General features: G+C 37.9%; 1 protein-coding gene across 1 annotated transcript in view; it reads right to left on the reverse strand.

Moving 5' to 3' along the window:
* Positions 1-4,055: 4,055 nt before the first annotated feature.
* RhoGAP15B (RhoGAP_ARAP and RA_ARAPs domain-containing protein RhoGAP15B) overlaps positions 4,056-19,669 on the reverse strand; it is a 53,159-nt gene continuing 37,545 nt past the window's right edge. The window contains exons 10-13 of the mRNA XM_067156186.2: positions 15,075-15,194; positions 14,903-14,985; positions 7,612-7,653; positions 4,056-4,296 (exon numbers count right to left, since the gene is read on the reverse strand). Of these exons, the coding sequence (XP_067012287.2) occupies positions 4,164-4,296; positions 7,612-7,653; positions 14,903-14,985; positions 15,075-15,194 (378 nt within the window). The 3' untranslated portion in view covers positions 4,056-4,163. The remainder of the gene's footprint in view (positions 4,297-7,611; positions 7,654-14,902; positions 14,986-15,074; positions 15,195-19,669) is intronic.

Genomic DNA, 19,669 nt, shown 5'->3' on the forward strand with positions numbered 1-19,669 from the left:
GAAAACAAAAATGTCATGCCTCCTGTAGAGTAATGATAACCTTTTCACTATAAATTTACATGGGAATAGCCTTCATGAAATTTAACCAGATGCCAGAGTATATAACCTAACCTCTGAAATCAGCAATGCACACTCTCCCCTTTCTTTTCGAACTTCAATGTTTGTTTATACCAGCGCGAGTCATGAGTCAACGGGTATAATTAACCAATGTCAACAGTATCTTCGAATGTTGGCAAGAAATCCATATGGAAGATAATCGATTGCATTCAGTATAAACGCCGCAGGGTATATCACAAATATCAATAATGGAAAAAATAATACACCCCAATTTGTTCATAATAACAGAAGAATCAGTGAAAGGGTTCTCATTGTAACCGAGGGGTATTACACAAATAATATAAGAATTTCCAAAGGGCGTAAAAGAACACCCATTAAAACGGGGTTCTCACTATATGTCATACTTGCTATAGCGGACTTCTAATGTACACTCCATTCAAAGGAAAGATGACAATTAAGACACATGTAGATCTGCATATCCGGCAATTAACGTTTTGTTTTCCTGCTATTTACACTTCTTTTCCATCAGTCCCTGAAAACTGTAAAGCAGAGGTCTTTCTATGTTTACATATATGCATAACTTATTAAGTTAGAAAATGTTTTGCAGAAAAATTTCTTGGTGTGAAGATTTCACCTCAATGAAGCAATCTATGAATTAGTACATAAATTTAAAGTGAAGGAAACTCACACAAAAACATGCATGGAACGGAGTGCGGGGAAATTTTTATATAAGAAATGTTAGATGTCACTGGCTACTGTTAAGGAAATTCTTTAAAATGTCTATTAGGTTTGTTGCCCAACAGATGAGGGTATTCTATTCTTCAGCACAAAAAGCTGCAATCAAAGCAACAAGGTAAACAAATGTCAAAAATATAAGACAATAGTCAAGTTTCAGTATCTCCTAGCTTGAAATCTGTATGCCATGTGCACATTAGGAGTACCCTTGGTGGACAACATTATATGGAGACTCCCTGCACTAACAGAAATAGAAATGTCATGGTCCCATGAAATATATGCACCACTAGGAAAGTGTTCACAATCATAACTTATCTGAGTATCAGAGACATGAGAAGCCTTCATACCGAAACATTATGAACTTAAAAAAATTTAGTACATTGAAAATAATGAGCAGCTTAATGGGACATGCAGGGAAGTACACAATACAGACAGCCGACAGACTGGACATCAAATATTTGCTTGCTTTCTTTACCTAGACAGTTGAACTTAATTCCAATTTTTAAAAGGCTTATAAAGTCTGAGGAGCTATCGATCAAGATACTAACAATCAAGCCATATGGTAGAACACACAACAATTGTCCTGCTCTGCGATGTGTGATTATATTGTGTACTAGCTTTGGTAAATTGCTCTTCCTTTCCTTTTAAAAATCTTCTCTATATAATTATACTGTGAAATTTTGTACCATTAATTAAGAAAAGTCCCTAAATCAAGGGTTCAGATGGAATTCTGCTAGAACTAAGGATGTATCAGTACAGTACAGATATTCATGCATTCATACTATAATCTTGTCAAAACTTCATTAAAACACTGAACTTCTGCTTTACTTAAATTCAAATTTTCATATGTTTCTAGCTTATATGACAATCAGAAAATGTAACTTCGCTAAATCTGTAATAGTTCAACTGCTATAATTGTAGATCTTTGAATGTAATACACCGTGTTCCAGTTTACTAATGCTGTCTTTGCACATGCGTGCATATTTTAATGAACAATGTATAATTTTACAAATATGCATTTAGATTGTGAAACGGTGAAAATGTATCAAATTAGAACAACGTTCCCTTTTATGGCATACTGGGCTAACGGAGTTGCACATGGCGGTAGGATCCTCACAGGTCTTTATGCCCTTAGGGAATCTACCAATCGAGAAAAGCTTATAGAACCCTTGTAGGAAGTTTGGAAAAGTAGTTAAATATCTCCCAATATGAAGGACCCAACCTCACTCATTCATTCTATCTACTCAGCTATGTTGCTCAGAGTCGAGATTTACCTCTGGGTAAACAAGGGTTTCTAAACAGATTCACAGCTGATCAAATGTACATTCATAAAGCATAATTTAGGGTCGACTTTGAAAAGCCTACAGGAAGAATGATAAAATATCCGATATTCACCAACTCGGGAAGCAGTTCAACCTTATCCACTATCGGGAAACTCATTATCAGCTTTCTGAACTTTTAATAGAATGACACTTAACATATTCTGTCAATTCATGGGATAAACACCGAAGAAAGCAAAAACATTCAGCCCCAATAATGATGATGATGATGATAATAATAATAATAATAATAATAATAATAATAATAATAATAAACCCACTGTTGGCAGCCCTGAAGATGTTTTCCGTGGTTTCCCGTTTTCACACCAGGCAAATGCTGGGGCTATACCTTAATTAAGACCAAGGCTGCTTCCTTCTCACTCCTAGCCCTTTTCTATCTATCGTCGATCTGTGTCAATGTGAGGGCAAGCAAATTGTAAAAAAAAAAAAATATAGTTATCAAAAATATTATATCTAGTAAGCATTGTCCACGTAGTGTTTGAGTTAACCTTAGAAAGAAGGTGCCAAATGAGATTACATTAAACAATTGACGATACAGATTTTCGAAAGTTAATCTCAACTACGCACATATTGCGGATCTCACAAGTTCTCCTGCAAGTCTGTTCGAATTCATCAACAAAGATCCTGTAACGTCTGTTCCAAGGACGGAACATCGGAGTTTCAGCAGCACACAAAGTTCCTCTGTAAGCACTATAAAGGAATGTAGTGAACACAAAACAGCTCAAACAGGAAGCTTCATAGCACCAAGTGATAGAACGCGGAAGTTGGTGATAGGCTCTAGTGATACCGATAACTAGTCCAGTTAACACAAAGTTACATTCAAAGTCTACTGTCTCAATCAAAAACATCGTTAGTGGTTGAACACAGCACCGCTGTACTGGTGCAGCTAAAGTAAGGGAGCGACTGTCTCATCTTGGGGGTGGTTTGTCTCCATTGTGCGGCTGTGGACACGGGACCGAGAGACAGGAGAAGCGCCTCGAGAAGAAGATGAAGCAGGCTGGCTACCTGAACGATCTAGCGAATTTGTTGTGCGGATGTGATCAGTGAAAATCTAAACAATCATGTCAATGATTTGTTTTTATGTGAATGTGCATTCGTATGTGTAAATAAACAAACATATATATATATATATATATATACAGTTTTAATACTTTTAATCATTCTATGTTTATGAGCCTGCACACAGTTTGTGCTCTCAGGAACCAGTCCGAACGCCATATTGGGCCAGATTCGCAAACGTGTCGTAACGTACTTCAATTTCGATTATTATACTTCTCTCTTTAAATTTAAAAGAATGTGAAAATAAAGCTATGTGTTATACACATGTAACTAAAGACTGTGAATATATGGTGATCAAAATTACACAGTAATATTTCAGGAACAGATTCCTCATGTTGAGAAGAAAAAAAGGTCATACCAATGTTGGTGTGAAAATGCTTAATTTGTGATTTATCAGGCTTGTCTAATATGATCTTGCTGTCTGTAACACATTAATTTTCTGGATTTAATCTGAAACACTGATATATTATACTGTGAACTGAATGACACAGTACTGTCAGGAATGTGGAACCTATCAGACAATACGAACTAAGTGAGGAATGCCAGTGCATGTTCGTAAGTCCACAACATGATGAACTGAGACTTGTATTCAGACAGAGGGTGCACATTTGGATTACTGAATTTTTAAAATATCAACGGAATGCATCACAATGCCAGGAAATAACCACAATGGCTCACACTACGATTGTACCTGAAGGTCAGATAACTTACAAACTAAACCTTTCTGGATGTATGTTGATACAACCTATTTTTATCCGTTACATACTGTATATTGTGATATTGTGTTTTAATAAAGTCTTCACAAGCTGGACAAATACATCTCGGAAAGCCTCTACTGAGGTAAAATGGTCACGTTCTTTTTATAATAACGCAGCATTATGTTGCTGCTCTCAACTTTCTTTTTATGATGCTACCTGCAATTGCGAGCATTCTGATGAGTTAAAAATCAATTAAATTTTGCAACCAACAGGCTCAAGGCAGCAAGACTGGTGACATCATGAGACCCTGTGGATACTCCCCAATGAGCAAGGCTGCCATCCACCGCAGTTGTTCATCCTTAGTACTGCCAGCTATAGTACATCCAAAGTAGGGCTTTTCCTTTGTCCTGTAACAAATCAATCCTAAATCTTACCCTCATTGAGTTGTGAAGCACATAGTAAAAACTTATTTTTTCAAGGTACCCCATTTAAAGAAATTTTCCTTCTTACAAAAGATTACAATACTTCCAGCAGAACTACCATAAAAAACATAATTGATTCCAGGTTTTAGAAAACCCCACTTCTAAAAGACAATCTTAACCATTTACAAATTCAAACCTTAATGACAGTAGAACATGAAGGAAAATTAAAACTAAAGAATTTGGAGCATATGGAGCAATATACATTGTACATTTCTACTACTTTCACCATATTGTAACTGGGTTTGTCTCCATCACTTATTTTAACTGACATTTTAAGAATACCAACAATGAATTTATCAAGAGACATTTCATCCAACAAGCTGTAAACTATTTTGTGTCTCAATTGTACTGAGAATGGCTTAATAGAGCTGAAACACATTATTATGTAATGTTTACTAATTAATCTTTAAGATTAAAACACGTGGTATTGAACAGGTGAAAATTTTTATACTGTGTTACAAAAATACTGCACTCATTAATACCATTTGAGATCAATTTCTGTATTATGTAAGCTTTATTATAAATGGAGCAAAATATAATGTTGTAATTCATATTTCAATCAAAGGCCATAGGTGCTGTAGTGTGTTCGGACATTAAAATGCAATACAGCGGTAATGGGAAAAGTCATCTCTTTCCTTCTCCCATGTTTTGCAGTTACCGCTGCCTTCTTTATGTAGTGGGTTTGTCAAATGTCTGCAAATCTGAAATGAACGTGTTAAGCAAGAAAGCACACTACTGAATATACGAATAAAAACTATCCAACAGGGATATGGAAACACTAGAAACGATTTTTTCTGATGTGAGGGCATTTTACGTTGTGTATCCGTGGGTACAGTGAAAACTATATCTACCATATTTAAAGATGAGAGGAAAGTACTAAAAGGTGTCAAAAACATGAGAGAACAAATATGAAAACCTTTTCTGCTGGGGCTTATAAAATAACAAGTGCACTGAGAGGTGTGAAAAACAAATATGAAAACATATGCACTGGGGCCAATAAAAATATCCAGTATTATTGCAGATCACACTCTTTCTAAAACAAATGTTAGCAGAAGCGTTTTATTTTGGAGCAGTGGGTTATTAAACATTATTTTCTGGTCACACTCTTAGACATTGAACTGGAGGTTAAACTCAACCCTGTGCGACTGGGAGGAATCAGGAAGAATGACTTTGAGTGCAATTTTGAAAATCTTCGACCACTTTGAGTGCAATTTTGAAAATCTTCGACCAAGTCAAATGACTGAGTCGAAACTCAAAGGTGCGAGTTCAACATTCGCGACCTCCGCGCACTTAAAGATGCGGACACCAGTTCACTTCCTGAAAGATTTTAATTTTGTTTTCATTAGTAACGAATTTCACGACCTTTTCCATATCCATAACTAGGCTATCACAAAACAAATATGCACTGTGCTAGTCAATTTCACACGATAATGCTCCTAATCCAGATATAGACAACCGTATCACGCGACAAATATTCGCTACACTTCACTGTACCTCTCAACACAAAATACATTACCTACTGAGTGGAATGCAAAATACGAGCATAAATAGTCTCACTGTGTTATTCAGCAATCTTGCTGTTGACTGGCAAACAAAATCGAACATTGCTGAGGCTAACGGCTTGCTCTCCGAACGTGCAACTTATCCTGTGAAGTTCAGGAATTTAAGGCCTTTTTCCGTAATCATGCAACTGTGGCGACCGAGTTGAAAATCATGTTTGTTTCACAAGGGACAAATAACATTTTCATGGCTAGGAAAAATGTGACCGTACTAAGCGGTAATACAGTAAATTATTGTATTGAATAGGTGGACATTTGAAAACCTTAATTTACTGTAATCCCACTTCAATAAGGAACACAATGAAATTTATAACTATTAACTAACCGATAAAAGCGAAAATTCGTGACGCTATAAATGACGTATTTTTTAATAGATTTAAAACAATGAGAATCGGGACTTTGAATTTACGACGTGCTAAGCGGGAAAATGTGTTAATGAGCACTAACAAGATTTCACTGTATATATAAATAAAATTTTATATTAAAGATCGACCTTTTCACCACAACAAATAATTCTTTGATTATTTTATTCTTATATTCTTGTGAATATTGCGAGACATGTTTCATCCTATGTGGACATCATCAGCTGTATTTGCTTAGTATCAATTAAAATTAACACAAAGAATAGGTCCTAAAAAACACTACACAATTAACAAACATATAATTAAAACGTGTCATCCTTCTCAAAGTAAATGGACTACAGTCTAATGAGTCTTATAATTTTTTTTTTTTTTTTTTTTTTTCAGGTGTGTAGCATCTCCTGTTTTTTGAGTAACATGTTACTAATAAAAATTGCAGTTATACACATTGCTTGTATTCTTCATACAGTCCTGAATCTTAAAATATCTTCTTACAAAACCACCAGAAATTAGAACTTATGTAAAACTGTTAAAAATATGGAAATATATCGATCTGAATGTTATTGGTTAAAATTGGCAACTATCGAGTTATGTACAGAATTTCAAGCTACATCTGATGCCGTAAACAAGAGAAAAATGTTAAAAAATAACTGAGTGTGAAAATCTTAGTATTATGGAAAGTTATGCCAGTACAAAATCTACATTACATGGAACTTAACACGTCATAACTCTGATTTTATACTCATTATGTTTGTAATATTTTTGCTACTGGTAAATAGATATTTCACCTCAACATAGATATGTTTGATTTTTAATACGAATGGTAAGAAAATGTCAGTCGCTAGCCAACGTCTTTGCTATTGACTTTACATGGTGGGGGAGTTGTCAAAGTGAGGCAAACAATCTTGGGATATAGAAGTTATTTTTAAAACAAACAAACAAACAAACAAACAAATAAACAAACAAACAAACCCTAATTCCTTATCTCACTTAGTTCTTAATTTATGAAAAAAAAATCTTGTTTTCATTTCACGCATGATTCAGCTGGAGGAGAAAGAGTAGTATGGAAACTTTCAATCATTACGAATTCTGGAAACTTAGAAATGTGATTCTGTCACTTGTTGACTACCACAATAGAAATGGTTAAAATAGCAATTAAGAGGGTGAGGGGTTCAGGTCGCCTCTAAAGGAAGTCACATTTCCAGTTCTTTCAGATTCAAAATTTGAGTGGGCTAAAACACATGTAAGCTCAAAGCCATTTTTACTTTCTTAAAGCTGATGCATGGATTTGACACACCTAAAAAACATCAAATATTCCTTACCTGCTGCTCTGTTTATGCTTCGGTATAAATGTTATCGACCACCTGAAAGAAAAAAAATAATTTCAATGCACAACATAAACTACAGAACAATGATTTGTATTTTTAATATTTTTCTATATGGCCAAACATCCGTCAAACTGAAAAGAAGAAAATATGTTATATGGGCATGGTTTATTTATAACTGTTAGTTTCTCCACTCTGTTGAAACTAATTTTGAGTAATACATTTATAAACTACCTGGAAAAGAAAACCTGTGGTAACAGTGCTGTACTTCAAAAAGAAACAACTTCACTAAAATTAATTTAATTATTACTCGTTTCAGCAGGAGCCTCTGCGGCTCAGGCAGCAGAGCGCCGGCCTCTTACTGCTGGGTTACGTGGTTCAAATCCCGGTCACTCCATCTGAGATTTGTGCTGGACAAAGCGGAGGCGGGACAGGTTTTTCTCCGGGTACTCTGGTTTTCCCTGTCGCCTTTCATTCCAGCAACACTCTCCAATATCATTTCATTTCATCCGTCATTCATTAATCACTGCCCCAGAGGAGTGCGACAGGCTTCGGCATCCGGCACAGTTCCTATCCTCGCCACTAGATGGGGCGTAATTCATTCCATCCCTGACCTGGTCGAATGACTGGAAACAGGCTGTAGATTTTCATTTTAATAACTCGTTTCGGCAGACTGAAGAACGTAACAGTTATAAATCAACTAAGTTCAAGCTGAAAAGAGATGGCCTCAGATATTACACAATACGGTCATGGGTCTGGAAACACTTTATTTCCATGTTAGAACTCACGGGAAACACACAGGAACAGAACATAGCAGCACACTACGTGAAACACACAGGAACAGAACGTAGCAGCACACCATGTGAAACACACAGGAACAGAACGTAGCAGCACACCACGTGAAACACACAGGAACAGAACATAGCAGCACACCACGTGAAACACACAGGAACAGAACGTAGCAGCACACCACGTGAAACTCTTTCCGACGTGACATGTTCCAAATGCTCTCCGTTAACATTCATCAACCTCCCATTAGCGCGTCTGGGATTCAATGCGTTTAACCGGCACACTTAAAAAAATATCAAATGTTCTTCACATTTTACTCTCTTTATGCTTCAGTATTAAAGTTATCAACCATCTGAAGAAGAACTCGCAGGCATTCAGTTCACTCTTCAGCTCACCCAAGAATTTCAATTCCAGACAGGACCGAGCGGGGTGGCCGCCTGTGTCCACGCACTACGGCTACGGAGCCACGACTGGGTTCGAACCCCACCATTGGTTGTCCTGAGAATGGTGTCTGGGTTTCCTCCAATTTTCACTTCCCAGCAAATGCCAGGACAGTTCTTATTCATCAGCCAATGCTGATTCCTTCCACTTCCTTACCCAGTTTTTCAGAGGTGCCAATCTTTGAAGTGGGTTATCAGTAATCCCCTCCACACCCACCTTCAGAAAATATTCGAGTTAAATCCAAAGCATGCTACTTACTGCCTTCCGGATAATGACACCTCATTTGCCCTTCCTGACAGCAATCTATTTTAAAGTATTTCATATTGCACCATACAATTTGCAGATTACCAGTTTGTTCGGTCATAAAACATTCTTTGTAGCTTGTTTCGTACCCAGCAGCTGCTTTTCAGTGTAGGTTTCGTTTGAAGCATCCTTTCCCCTGTGATGACATTTTTGTCCAATGAACCATAAGCCATTCCAGTGTAGATGTACTAATGTCGGTCTGAATGGTCTGGTTTTCCATATCAACACCGATAACTCCTCCAAAGGGAGAGTTTCTGTCAGATATATTAATGCTGCAAATACATTACTATTCAGAGCATTACTTAGCAAAAGAGCCGGCCCCTCTTACCCAGAGGCCCCGTGTTTGATTCCCGGCCAGGTCAGGGATTTTTACCTGGACCTGAGGGCTGGTTCGAGGTCCACTCAGCCTATGTGATTAGAATTGAGGAGCTATCTGACGGTGAGATAGCAGCGCCGGTTTAGAAAGCCAAGAATAACGGCCGAGAGGATTCGTCGTGCTGACCACACGACACCTCGTAATCTGCAGGCTTTCGGGCTGAGCAGCAGTCGCTTGGTAGGCCGAGGCCCTTCAAGGACTGTAGTGCCATGGAGTTTACTTAGCAAAAGAGCAAAGTAGAGCTACTTCATTCACAATGAATTTCACAACGCTCACGGGTAGCTAAAAGAAGTAACGATCGAATGAGTATCGTTTCCAACTCTCAAGCTCTGAAACGATGATGATCATGCTTGTTGTTTAAAGAGGCCTAACATCTAGGACATTGGCCTTTAATGGTACGAAATGAGACGAAATGGAATGACAAATTAAAAGTCCAAAATCCTCCACTGACCAGAATTCAAAGCGTGAGGACGAAAAATGAATGCATGGATATGAATTTAAAACAATCAGTGGATCCGACCCACAGTGCCTCACATTTACAGAAACTGACATAAAACAATAGTATTACTGACCAAGGGACTGCTTCTAAAGCAGAATGCTGCAGCGATGATGCTTGCAATCTAAAGGGGTCAAAAATCCAAGTCATCGATCCTGCATAATGCTACTTATCGCTAGGAAAGTAGAACCATGGTATTTGACATGGTGCAGTACTAACCAAAAGTAGCGTAGACTCGCAGTATTCCACACATTATTGATACTACTCACAGCTTATGAAATTTGCACATGTAATACAGACCTATGGTGTTTCGCACATTGCAGCGCCATTTGCAGGCAACGCAAACCTATGGTGTTCAGCACATAAGTGTACTAACCACAGGGACTCGTACTATCCCATGGTGTTCCTCATATAGTGGGTACTAATCACAGGCAAGCCAGAACCATGGTGTCGCTCATGTAGTGGTACTAAACACAGGTACGGTAAAAGTCGACAGTGCACTCAAAGTGGGAGGCTGACAGCACGGTGCTCCTGCGTGCTACTAATCACAATCCTATTTGGTACCTAACATAGTGGTAGTAGGCGCAAGTAAAAGCGACCCATGGTATTAACCGCATAGTGGTACTCAGCACAAATAGTTTCAAGGTTCTAATACAGTTAATAAGAGCATCATTCATGTCACCATGGATTGGCAATTGACTGTTGTTAGTTATTTTCTTATAATCTCGTAGGAGAGCATTTTCCCGTATATTCCCGACGGAGGTGAGGTGGTGGAATATGGGATAAAACAGGTAGTCAGAAAGTGGGAGTAGATCTATACTCCGCACGGCTCTACTTCTAAATTGACGTTTTGGCAGATTTTGGCTCCATCTGGTGATTATGTGCTGAAGCATAGGCATCCAACCAATCCCAATCTGCCATTCATATCGATTTATATCGGCAGAGCACGATCTCGAAACCCAGTTGCCAACTCTAATATTTACATTCGCCACGTGGTTAACCTATCTCGCTCAGCGTGTATGGTATCTGGTACGCTTCGCGATCTTTTGCATTTTCCTTCAGTAATTAGTGTGTTTTTCATATTGTTGGAGGGTTCTAGTGACTGAGATCAGTGTAGTGCTCCCTTTGTAGGCCATAACCTCCTTCCTGTGCCAGCCATTAGCGGTGAGTGATGTTTTATTTCCTCATTCTCTTTTATTCTTAATAATATATTCTCTTATTAGTGTCAGATGTTGTTAGTAAGTGTAGTTTTTGTGAATTTGTTTTCAATCCATATTCATTAGTTTTTCTGAGTACGGTATTACATTTTACAAGGGTGTTTTACCGCGGTCGTATTACATCAGCTGTTCTCGCGGGCGTAGCGCGCTGGCAACAGAGGAAAGGCGATGCTCATTTGTTTTGCGAAACTTCAATTTAGAAGTAAGGCCGTGCAGAGTATAATTGTCCCTGATATCATACGCATAGTGTGATTCAGCTGAGTGTCAATTAATTTGGTGACTGCTGTCCAGCCATGTCAATGAGCAGTATACTGCAGCAGAGTACACAAGACGAAGAGCTGAAGACCGTAGGGTAGATGCTAATGATCCCCAGGTGGTTCCACACAGCTTCTGTAAGATGATGTTCCTTGATCATAACTTAGTAGCCGTATTCTGAAGATGTTTCTTGAAGGACAGAGTTCTGTCCAGAGTAATCCTTAGATATTGTGTTAGATATTGTAGATATCTGTTGTGGGCAAGACAAGTGTTCGCAAACTGAACCTTCAGTTCACAATTGGCCATTTTGTTGCTAAGGTGAAAATATGTAACTTCACTTTTATTTGGATTCCATTTACGAAAGTACTGTCCCAAAGTAGTAAGATCAGCTGCCAGTGTTTCTTCAGTGTTTTCCATGAATTTATCTTATAGGGCCTACTGCCAGAGCCCAATCATCAGCATATCTGAATTTCCTAAAGCTAGTTTCAGGTATATCAGCTAATGCCATTTCCCAGTATTACACAAAACTTCCTCTTGGTGAGCATGCTATCAATAAGTCGTGCAATCTTCTTACATGGCGAAACGCATAGTAGCTTGCAGATAAGTCCTTGTTTCCACACACTATCATAAGTTGCAGTCAAATCAATAAATGCCACAGAAGTTTTCAGCTGGTTTGAAAGCCAGCCTCAATAAATGTTGTTAGTGACAAAACCTGATCTGTACAGCTATGTTTTGTTTGGAACCCTGCTTGTTCAACAGGCAAATTCTGAAAAATGATGGAACCAATTCTGTTATAGATTAGCCTTTCCAGAAGTTTGTATATTATGCTCAGAAGAGCAATTGGACGGTAATTTTTGGGTTGATCGTTAGATTTTCCTGGTTTTAGGATAACAATGATCTTTGCCCGTTTCATAAGCCGAGGGATAGACCCTCTCTGCAGGATGTCAGAGCAGAATTTAGCAAGCCATATTCTATCATATTTTCCACAATGTATCAAAAATTCATGGTGAATGCCACCAAACCCAGGGGCTTTCCCTGACTTCATACCTTGTAAGACATTTGATATATCTCGTGGAGTGAATGGCTTGGAAGAAGTACCCTCTTCTGGACTGGTTGCCTTCAATTATTTCAGTTCACGTTTTATCCGTGTAGAATGATCCCGATCTTCTGGAGCTTGTGAAGTGTTCACAATCTGTGCTGCAACCATATCAGGAGTTATTGGAGAACTAATTCGATCTACCTGACACCCCCCTCCTAGCTTTCTTAGAATGGACCATGCTTTTCGACTTTCAGCTTTCAACTGTTTCTGTCCATTTCTGCCTGTAGGCAGCATCCAGACTGTGGAGTAATTCATCTGATATGCACAGGTCACCAGTTGTAAGGAACTCTTGGTAGAGAACATCACTGTTTTCATTCCAACCAGGGATATATTCCTTTCAGTAGCCTCTAGGTATAAACTTCTTTGCTGTGTTTTTTATAGCACCAATAAATCTCTCGTAATTGTCTTTTACAGATGGAATCCATTCTAGGCACTTATCAAGGTGTTAAGCAGAGCCAATCCAATTTGCTCTCTGAAAGTTCCAGCGTGGATGAGGAACTGAGGATACTATTTGAAATTTAATTCCAATTTCCACTACAACTGGTCGATGTTGGCTATGGGGAAAATCAGGGAGAATTCTTCGCATGGTTGGTAGAGGTATAGTGTTGTAGTCAGTAGACACATAGCATAAATCAGGATTATACTCTCTCCTCCAAGCAGCTGATCTGAAAGTACACCGATCTTTAGAGTCATAAAGAAGATGGAAATTGAGCTCTTCAGCCCACGAAGTCAAAGCTTTTTCATTAGCATTCCAAGTGACAATTTCACCAAGATATTTAAATTTATTTACAATTTTTATTTTCTGAGTATTATTTAATATATTGTGGAGTGTCAACTTTAAAGGATGGCATCATTTTCGTTTCCTCAAAAGATATTTTCAACCCAACCTTCGTTGCTAATCTTCCTAGTTCCTCTACTTGAAATTTTGCTTCTTCTAAACTATTTCCTAATAGTGCCAGATCATCAGCAAATGCAAGACAATTTAATAGAATATTTCTTCCTCCAATCTTAACAGTCGGAGAACATACCTTACTCCATTCACGCACAATTTTTTCCAGCACACAATGAAACATCAATGGGGATAATCCATCTCCCTGTCAAAGACCAGTCTGAATTTCAAATGGTTCAGAGATTTCATTTCTAAACGTAACATTAGACTTTGTGTTTCTCAGAGTGACCGCAATAAGGTTAACAAGTTTCCGATGCAGACCACAAATTCAGTAAGGATATGTAGTAATGATTCACGATGGATAGTATCATAAGCCTTTTGAAAATCAACAAAAGTGATCACTAAATTTTTGCTCCTAATGCGTTGATGTTTTATCATCCATTTGAGACTGATAATTTGATCTAGACAACTTCATCCTAGATGAAAACCACCCTGATATTCACCCAATTCACTATCAAGCTGGTCATGGATTCTAAAATACAGGATCTTAAAGAAAAATATATAGGTGATATCTATCAAAGAAATTCCCCAAAAGTTACTAGAATCTGATATATCACCTTTTTTATGGATTCTTTAGACAATTTTCCTGTATTCCGAATGTCAATGAGATGTTTACGTAGATTCTGAATAGTCTGTATATTTACATTCTTCCAGAGTTCTGCTACTAGTTAATTTTCTCTTGCTGCTTTAAAATTTTTCAGTGAATCAATAGCTGCACTTACTTCATCGTAAACCGGTGGTATGACCTTCTCCAAAGGTGTTGTATTTCTGGGAAATAGATCAAATTCAAAATATTTTTCAGGTTCATCACTATTAAGTAATGTTCTTTTTAAGTATTCAGCCAAAATTATTGCATTGTCACAATCATTATGGGCCACCTTTCCATTCTTATCTTTCATCATGTCTCTGTACCTCATATATTTAGCTTAATATTTTGACACTCACAGTGAGTAACACAGATAAATGAGATTGTGTGTAGAAATACTGGGAACAGAAATTTGTGAATGTTTGACAGCCTTACGTAGATTATTTTTCACTAAGTAATCAATTAGAATGTGGGAGTTGTTACATGGGTGTACATGATAAGCTGCGTCTGATGGTAAGATGGTCATGTCCAATGAAGTCAACAGTCTACGGATTTGGTCCACATCACCAGTTTGAGTCAGGAGGTTTATGTTAAAATCACCGAGGATTATGATGTGTTCATAACCTGGTTAAAGTTTCAGAGATCTGCTTAAGGAACACTATGAAAGGACGAACAGAACACCAAAGAAAACATAGCAGGGATTTGATTAATACATACATACATACATACATACATACATACATACATACATACATACATACATACATACATACATACCTCGCTTGTGGATTTCTTTTCGGCTCAAAACCCAAGTACCATATAATATCTTCTACATTCCACTCCTGGACCTTGATAGAACCCTAGAAACATGCCCCATAAGAATTTTTTATATCATCACCATTTCAAACTTAAATAAGATGCAGAATTTGACTGACACATCTTGCCTTACCCTTTTGTCCTTGTAGTAGCAGAGTCTGGCCTGACTGAACTCGAATAGGAAGGTTTTGAATGATTTTGTTGAGCTATCGGCAAACCTCAATTCTGCACACATAGCCAGGGGAGGTTTAGCCTGTAAAGAAGCAACATATAATCAAGGCTATTGCAATAAAACAGATAGAGAGTTCCAAGTTCAGGAAAGGAAGTTATTTCATAATACAAATATACATCAAGAAATTATTATTATTTGCTTTACGTCGCACCAACATAGATAGGTCTTATGGCGATGATGGGATAGGAAAGGCCTAGGAGTGGGAAGAAAGCGGCCGTGACCTTAATGAGGGTACAGCCCCAGCATTTGCCTCTGGTGGAAATGGGAAACTACAGAAAACCATCTTCAGGAGTGCCAACAGTGGGGTTCGAACCCACTATCTCCCAGATGCAAGCTCACAGTTGCGCGCCCCAAACCACACGGCCAACTCACCCGGTACATCAAGAAGAAAAAACTAGGAAGTAAGATAGGAACGTATTTAAATGATTAGGTTGTTAAACATTCTAAGCATGGGATTTGCAGCCTGTAGATAATATTCATTTCAACATCACTGCTAGTTGTTGGTGCCTCTCAAAATGAACAGCTATTCTCCAGGCCACCTTTTGAACAGACTAAAGAGGACGTAATGTCACTGACTTGTCACACTCGCCTTGAACTGGCGCGCAATTGAAAGTTGTACTCCAACACTATAACACACGACAGATAGCCAATTTGTAACTTGAGCACACTTAAAATAATTAATCCATTAATGTATTCATATTAGTGAATTCCCATGCCGCCTCTTAACGGCTACATCTTAAAATAATTAATTTACTGAATTAAATTGTGTATTAAAGCATTTCCCTAGTATGCCTCTTCAGTGACGCCTAGGCAATTTATGACAGCTGTTGGCGGAATTGTGGAGGACCAAACCAGCCTTCGGGCTGAATACCCAACATACATTAAAGAATTGTGAACAAATTCTTTTGACATCCTCAATAAACTTAACATTCATTGAAATATTATTATTTTAATATATATTAGGGCCACATTATTTTACTTTTTATCAATCACTATTATTATCTAAATTTCAGATCATAATCTAAACAGCGAAGCACACTGATAAAATTCTCTCAGTGTTGTTTTAAATAGACTATGATAGTAACTGCACCCACAGGGTCAAGACATCTACTGAATTAAGTATGGCAGCTCTGCATTGGATTGCCGTAACTCATGCTGACAGAAGGCATGAAACGCGCACCCCCTTCTCCCTCTCCTACCATGTGACAAGAGCGTAGACGCACCCCCATCACCCACGTCTTCGCCTGGTCTATACTCTCTCTTCCACTTCAGTGTGCTCAAAAGGAGGCCTGCAGTATAGCTGCTGTAATAGTTGTTTTATAAAGGACAAAACAGTTGGCAATAATAGCTGGTGGATAGTTGGACTTACGTCCAGCTCCTTGGCTGAATGGTCTGCACAGCGGCCATCAGTTCAGAGGGCCCTGGATTTGATTCCTAGCAGGACTGAGGCTTTTAACTTTGTGCGGTTAATTCCGCTCGTTCGGGGGATAGGTGTTTATGTTTGTCTTGCTACACATCTTCATTTACATACAACACATCACACTACAAATCACCACAGAAACATGCAAAAGGCTTGGGGTCAGCAAAGGCATCAGGCCGTCAAACTGGACTAAATCCATACAGAGAGCCTATCCCAGGTAATTGGGAGGAGGAGGAGGAGGAGGAGGAGGAGGAGGAGGAGGAGGAGGAGAAGAAGAAGATTGGCCTTTTAATCATGAGAGGCAACAAAGTACAATCATCACACAGCCTGAAGAAAATATATACAGCTTAATCTGTTGCTTGTGAACATGTTTCACATGTACAACTAGAACTTGAAACATGTCCCCCAACCTATACTCAGGCACGGGATGTGCAAGCACTCCACACGGCCAGATTATAGGTTTTCACCCATTTCACATAAAGGAAAGATCAAATATAAAGTTGTAATACAGAAAAAGTCCTCTATAGCAGGTGTGGCATATAGCAAGAACCCATTGTAACAACAGGTCCTTTTATGTGCCTCAAAAATTCCCATTAAAAATTTTGTAAATCCCGATAACCCTTTGAGTGATACATCCTTTATTGTGAGGGATTCAGTGAGTGCTATTTTTTTTCCTACATTGACATTTATATACTCCAGCATTTATCTTGAATATGATCAATCATTTTCCATATTGATTTCCTGCTACGTGCTCCAGTAAGCTCTCTTGCCAACATTTGAACACAATGTCTAAGTCAATTAGTATACCTGTCGACTGGAGTAAACAAACCTTCAAGTTCGAAACAAAAGGGGAGAAGATGTTTTCATAATAAGTGTGTAAAAATACAGTAGAAGTCCGATACTGCAAGTACGGCATATAACGAGAACCCGTGTAACGCCAATTTTTTGCTGTCCCTTCAAAATTCCTATATTAAACTGTGTATTATCCTTCGGTTACAACGAGAGCTCTATCACTGACGCATCCGTTATTGCGAGCCCTTACGCGCACGCAATTTTTCCCGTTACCAATATTTATGCACCCCAGCGATTATGTTGCATGCGATCGATTACCTTCGGTATCGTTTCCTCGCTATTTCCACAAGCGAGTTTTCTCGTCGACATTCGAAGGCGATGTCGGGGTTGATTAGTAATACCCATCGACTGCTATTCCGTAAAGAAAATTCTAAATGAAAGAGGACAATTTCGTAATAAATGCGTAAATAACATGTCCGATAACTGTTGTTAACTCATTAAAAATAACGGCTGACTAAACGATCGCTTAATGTTGATGCTAAATACTGCAATGAAGTAAGAATGAGATAACCTCGAGATATGGCAGAGTGCATAATTGATTTCAGACGTTAATTTATATTTTCTCGCATCTGGTTAAATTTCGGAAAGGCTATTATCATGTAAATTTATAGCGAGAAGGTTATAATTTCTCTACTGGCACTTGAAGCGTGTTTTCATCATACGTATAGTACGGTTAAGTTAGGGTAGGTGATGTTGTTTGAGTAAGAAAACTGAAACATTTGCCACAAAATGCAACCAATCATCTTCGGTACGGTACAGTTTTCTCACTATGTGCATTTGCGAGCTCTCTCGTCGAAATTCGAAGGCAATGTTAGGTTTGATTAGTAATACCCATCGACTGCTGTAATCTAAAGAAAATTCGAAATGAAAGAGGATAACACGTTTCCGTAATACATGTGTAAATAACGTGGCTGATAACAGTTGTCAACTCGTTAAAAATAAATGCTGAAATTAAGTAAGAATATGGCACACCTCAAGATTTTTCAGAATGAAATTAAACTCACACTCTCACGAAAAATAACTAACGAGTAAGCCATAGTGTGGATATCATCCACGGAAACGCAAGTTTTGAACAAACTGATTGCCTTTTCATACTGATTTTAATGTGTATGGGGGTTCTTCCGACTTTTATACAAAAATCGGGTATAACGACAATCCGCTATAGCGAGTAAATTTTTCGCTGTTATGAATTCTCGCTATAACGGACTTCTACTGTACGTAGTCGACAGCTGTTAACTCATTTGAAATAAAGGCTGAGGAGAGGATCAGTTATTTTCAACACTAAGTACAGAAATTAAATAAGATGTGATGTCTGAAGATACAGCAGCGTTCAGTATATCGTAGATATCAGAGTTTATACATTCTTACAGCTGGTTGAATTTCAGAAAGGCTGTTTATGGCAATAAGATTATCATTACTCTACTGGGGTCCTGAAATATTTTTGTATGATACATGCACTGTTAAGTTAGGTTAGGTGACGAGGTTTGAGTAAGAAAAGTTAAACATTTTCCACAGAAATCTTCTGGAGTGACACTATTATAAATTTTTTTTAAGAACAAAATTGAACACGAGTGTTCACACAATAATGGAATTAGAAAATAACTAACGAGTAAGTTGCAGTATGAAATCATCTGCAAAAACATAAGTTTGAACAATTGCAATTTCACACTGATTTTAATGTTTGCATTCTTGTATCTTCTCTGACCTCAACAGAAAATCAGATATAATGACAATCTGCTATAGTGAGGAAGTTTACCACCATTATGAATTCTCGCTATAATGGAATTCAAATGTATAGACAAGTTTAACATATTTTAGAAACCAACATCGTTAAACCACATCTTTCAGAATTTTAAGACCACTATTAACTTCCATGTCTATTATTATTTTCCACGGCTGACATGTCACAAAAAGATAAAGATGAACGACAAGAGTATACTGATCTGAGCCTCACGTACTGCAGGAACTGAAAGCTAACAAAGTACGAAGTGAGAAAAATTCCTTTTACCGAGCTCGAACGAATGGGTGAGAACATCCTTGTGATATGCTGCTTGTTGGAGAGAAGGCCAACATTTCCATCATCACCTTTAGAATAATACACTTAAATTAACTTTAATGTTAAATTTTTATATTTAGTTTAAGTGTCCTTGCTAAGCCATCAGTAAACAGCACCTGTATTGGTTCTCCTGTGCAAAGCTTACATGCCCGGTAAGTGGATAACACA

The sequence above is a fragment of the Anabrus simplex genome, chromosome 12 (genome assembly GCF_040414725.1).
Source record: "Anabrus simplex isolate iqAnaSimp1 chromosome 12, ASM4041472v1, whole genome shotgun sequence".
NCBI lineage: Eukaryota > Metazoa > Arthropoda > Insecta > Orthoptera > Tettigoniidae > Anabrus > Anabrus simplex.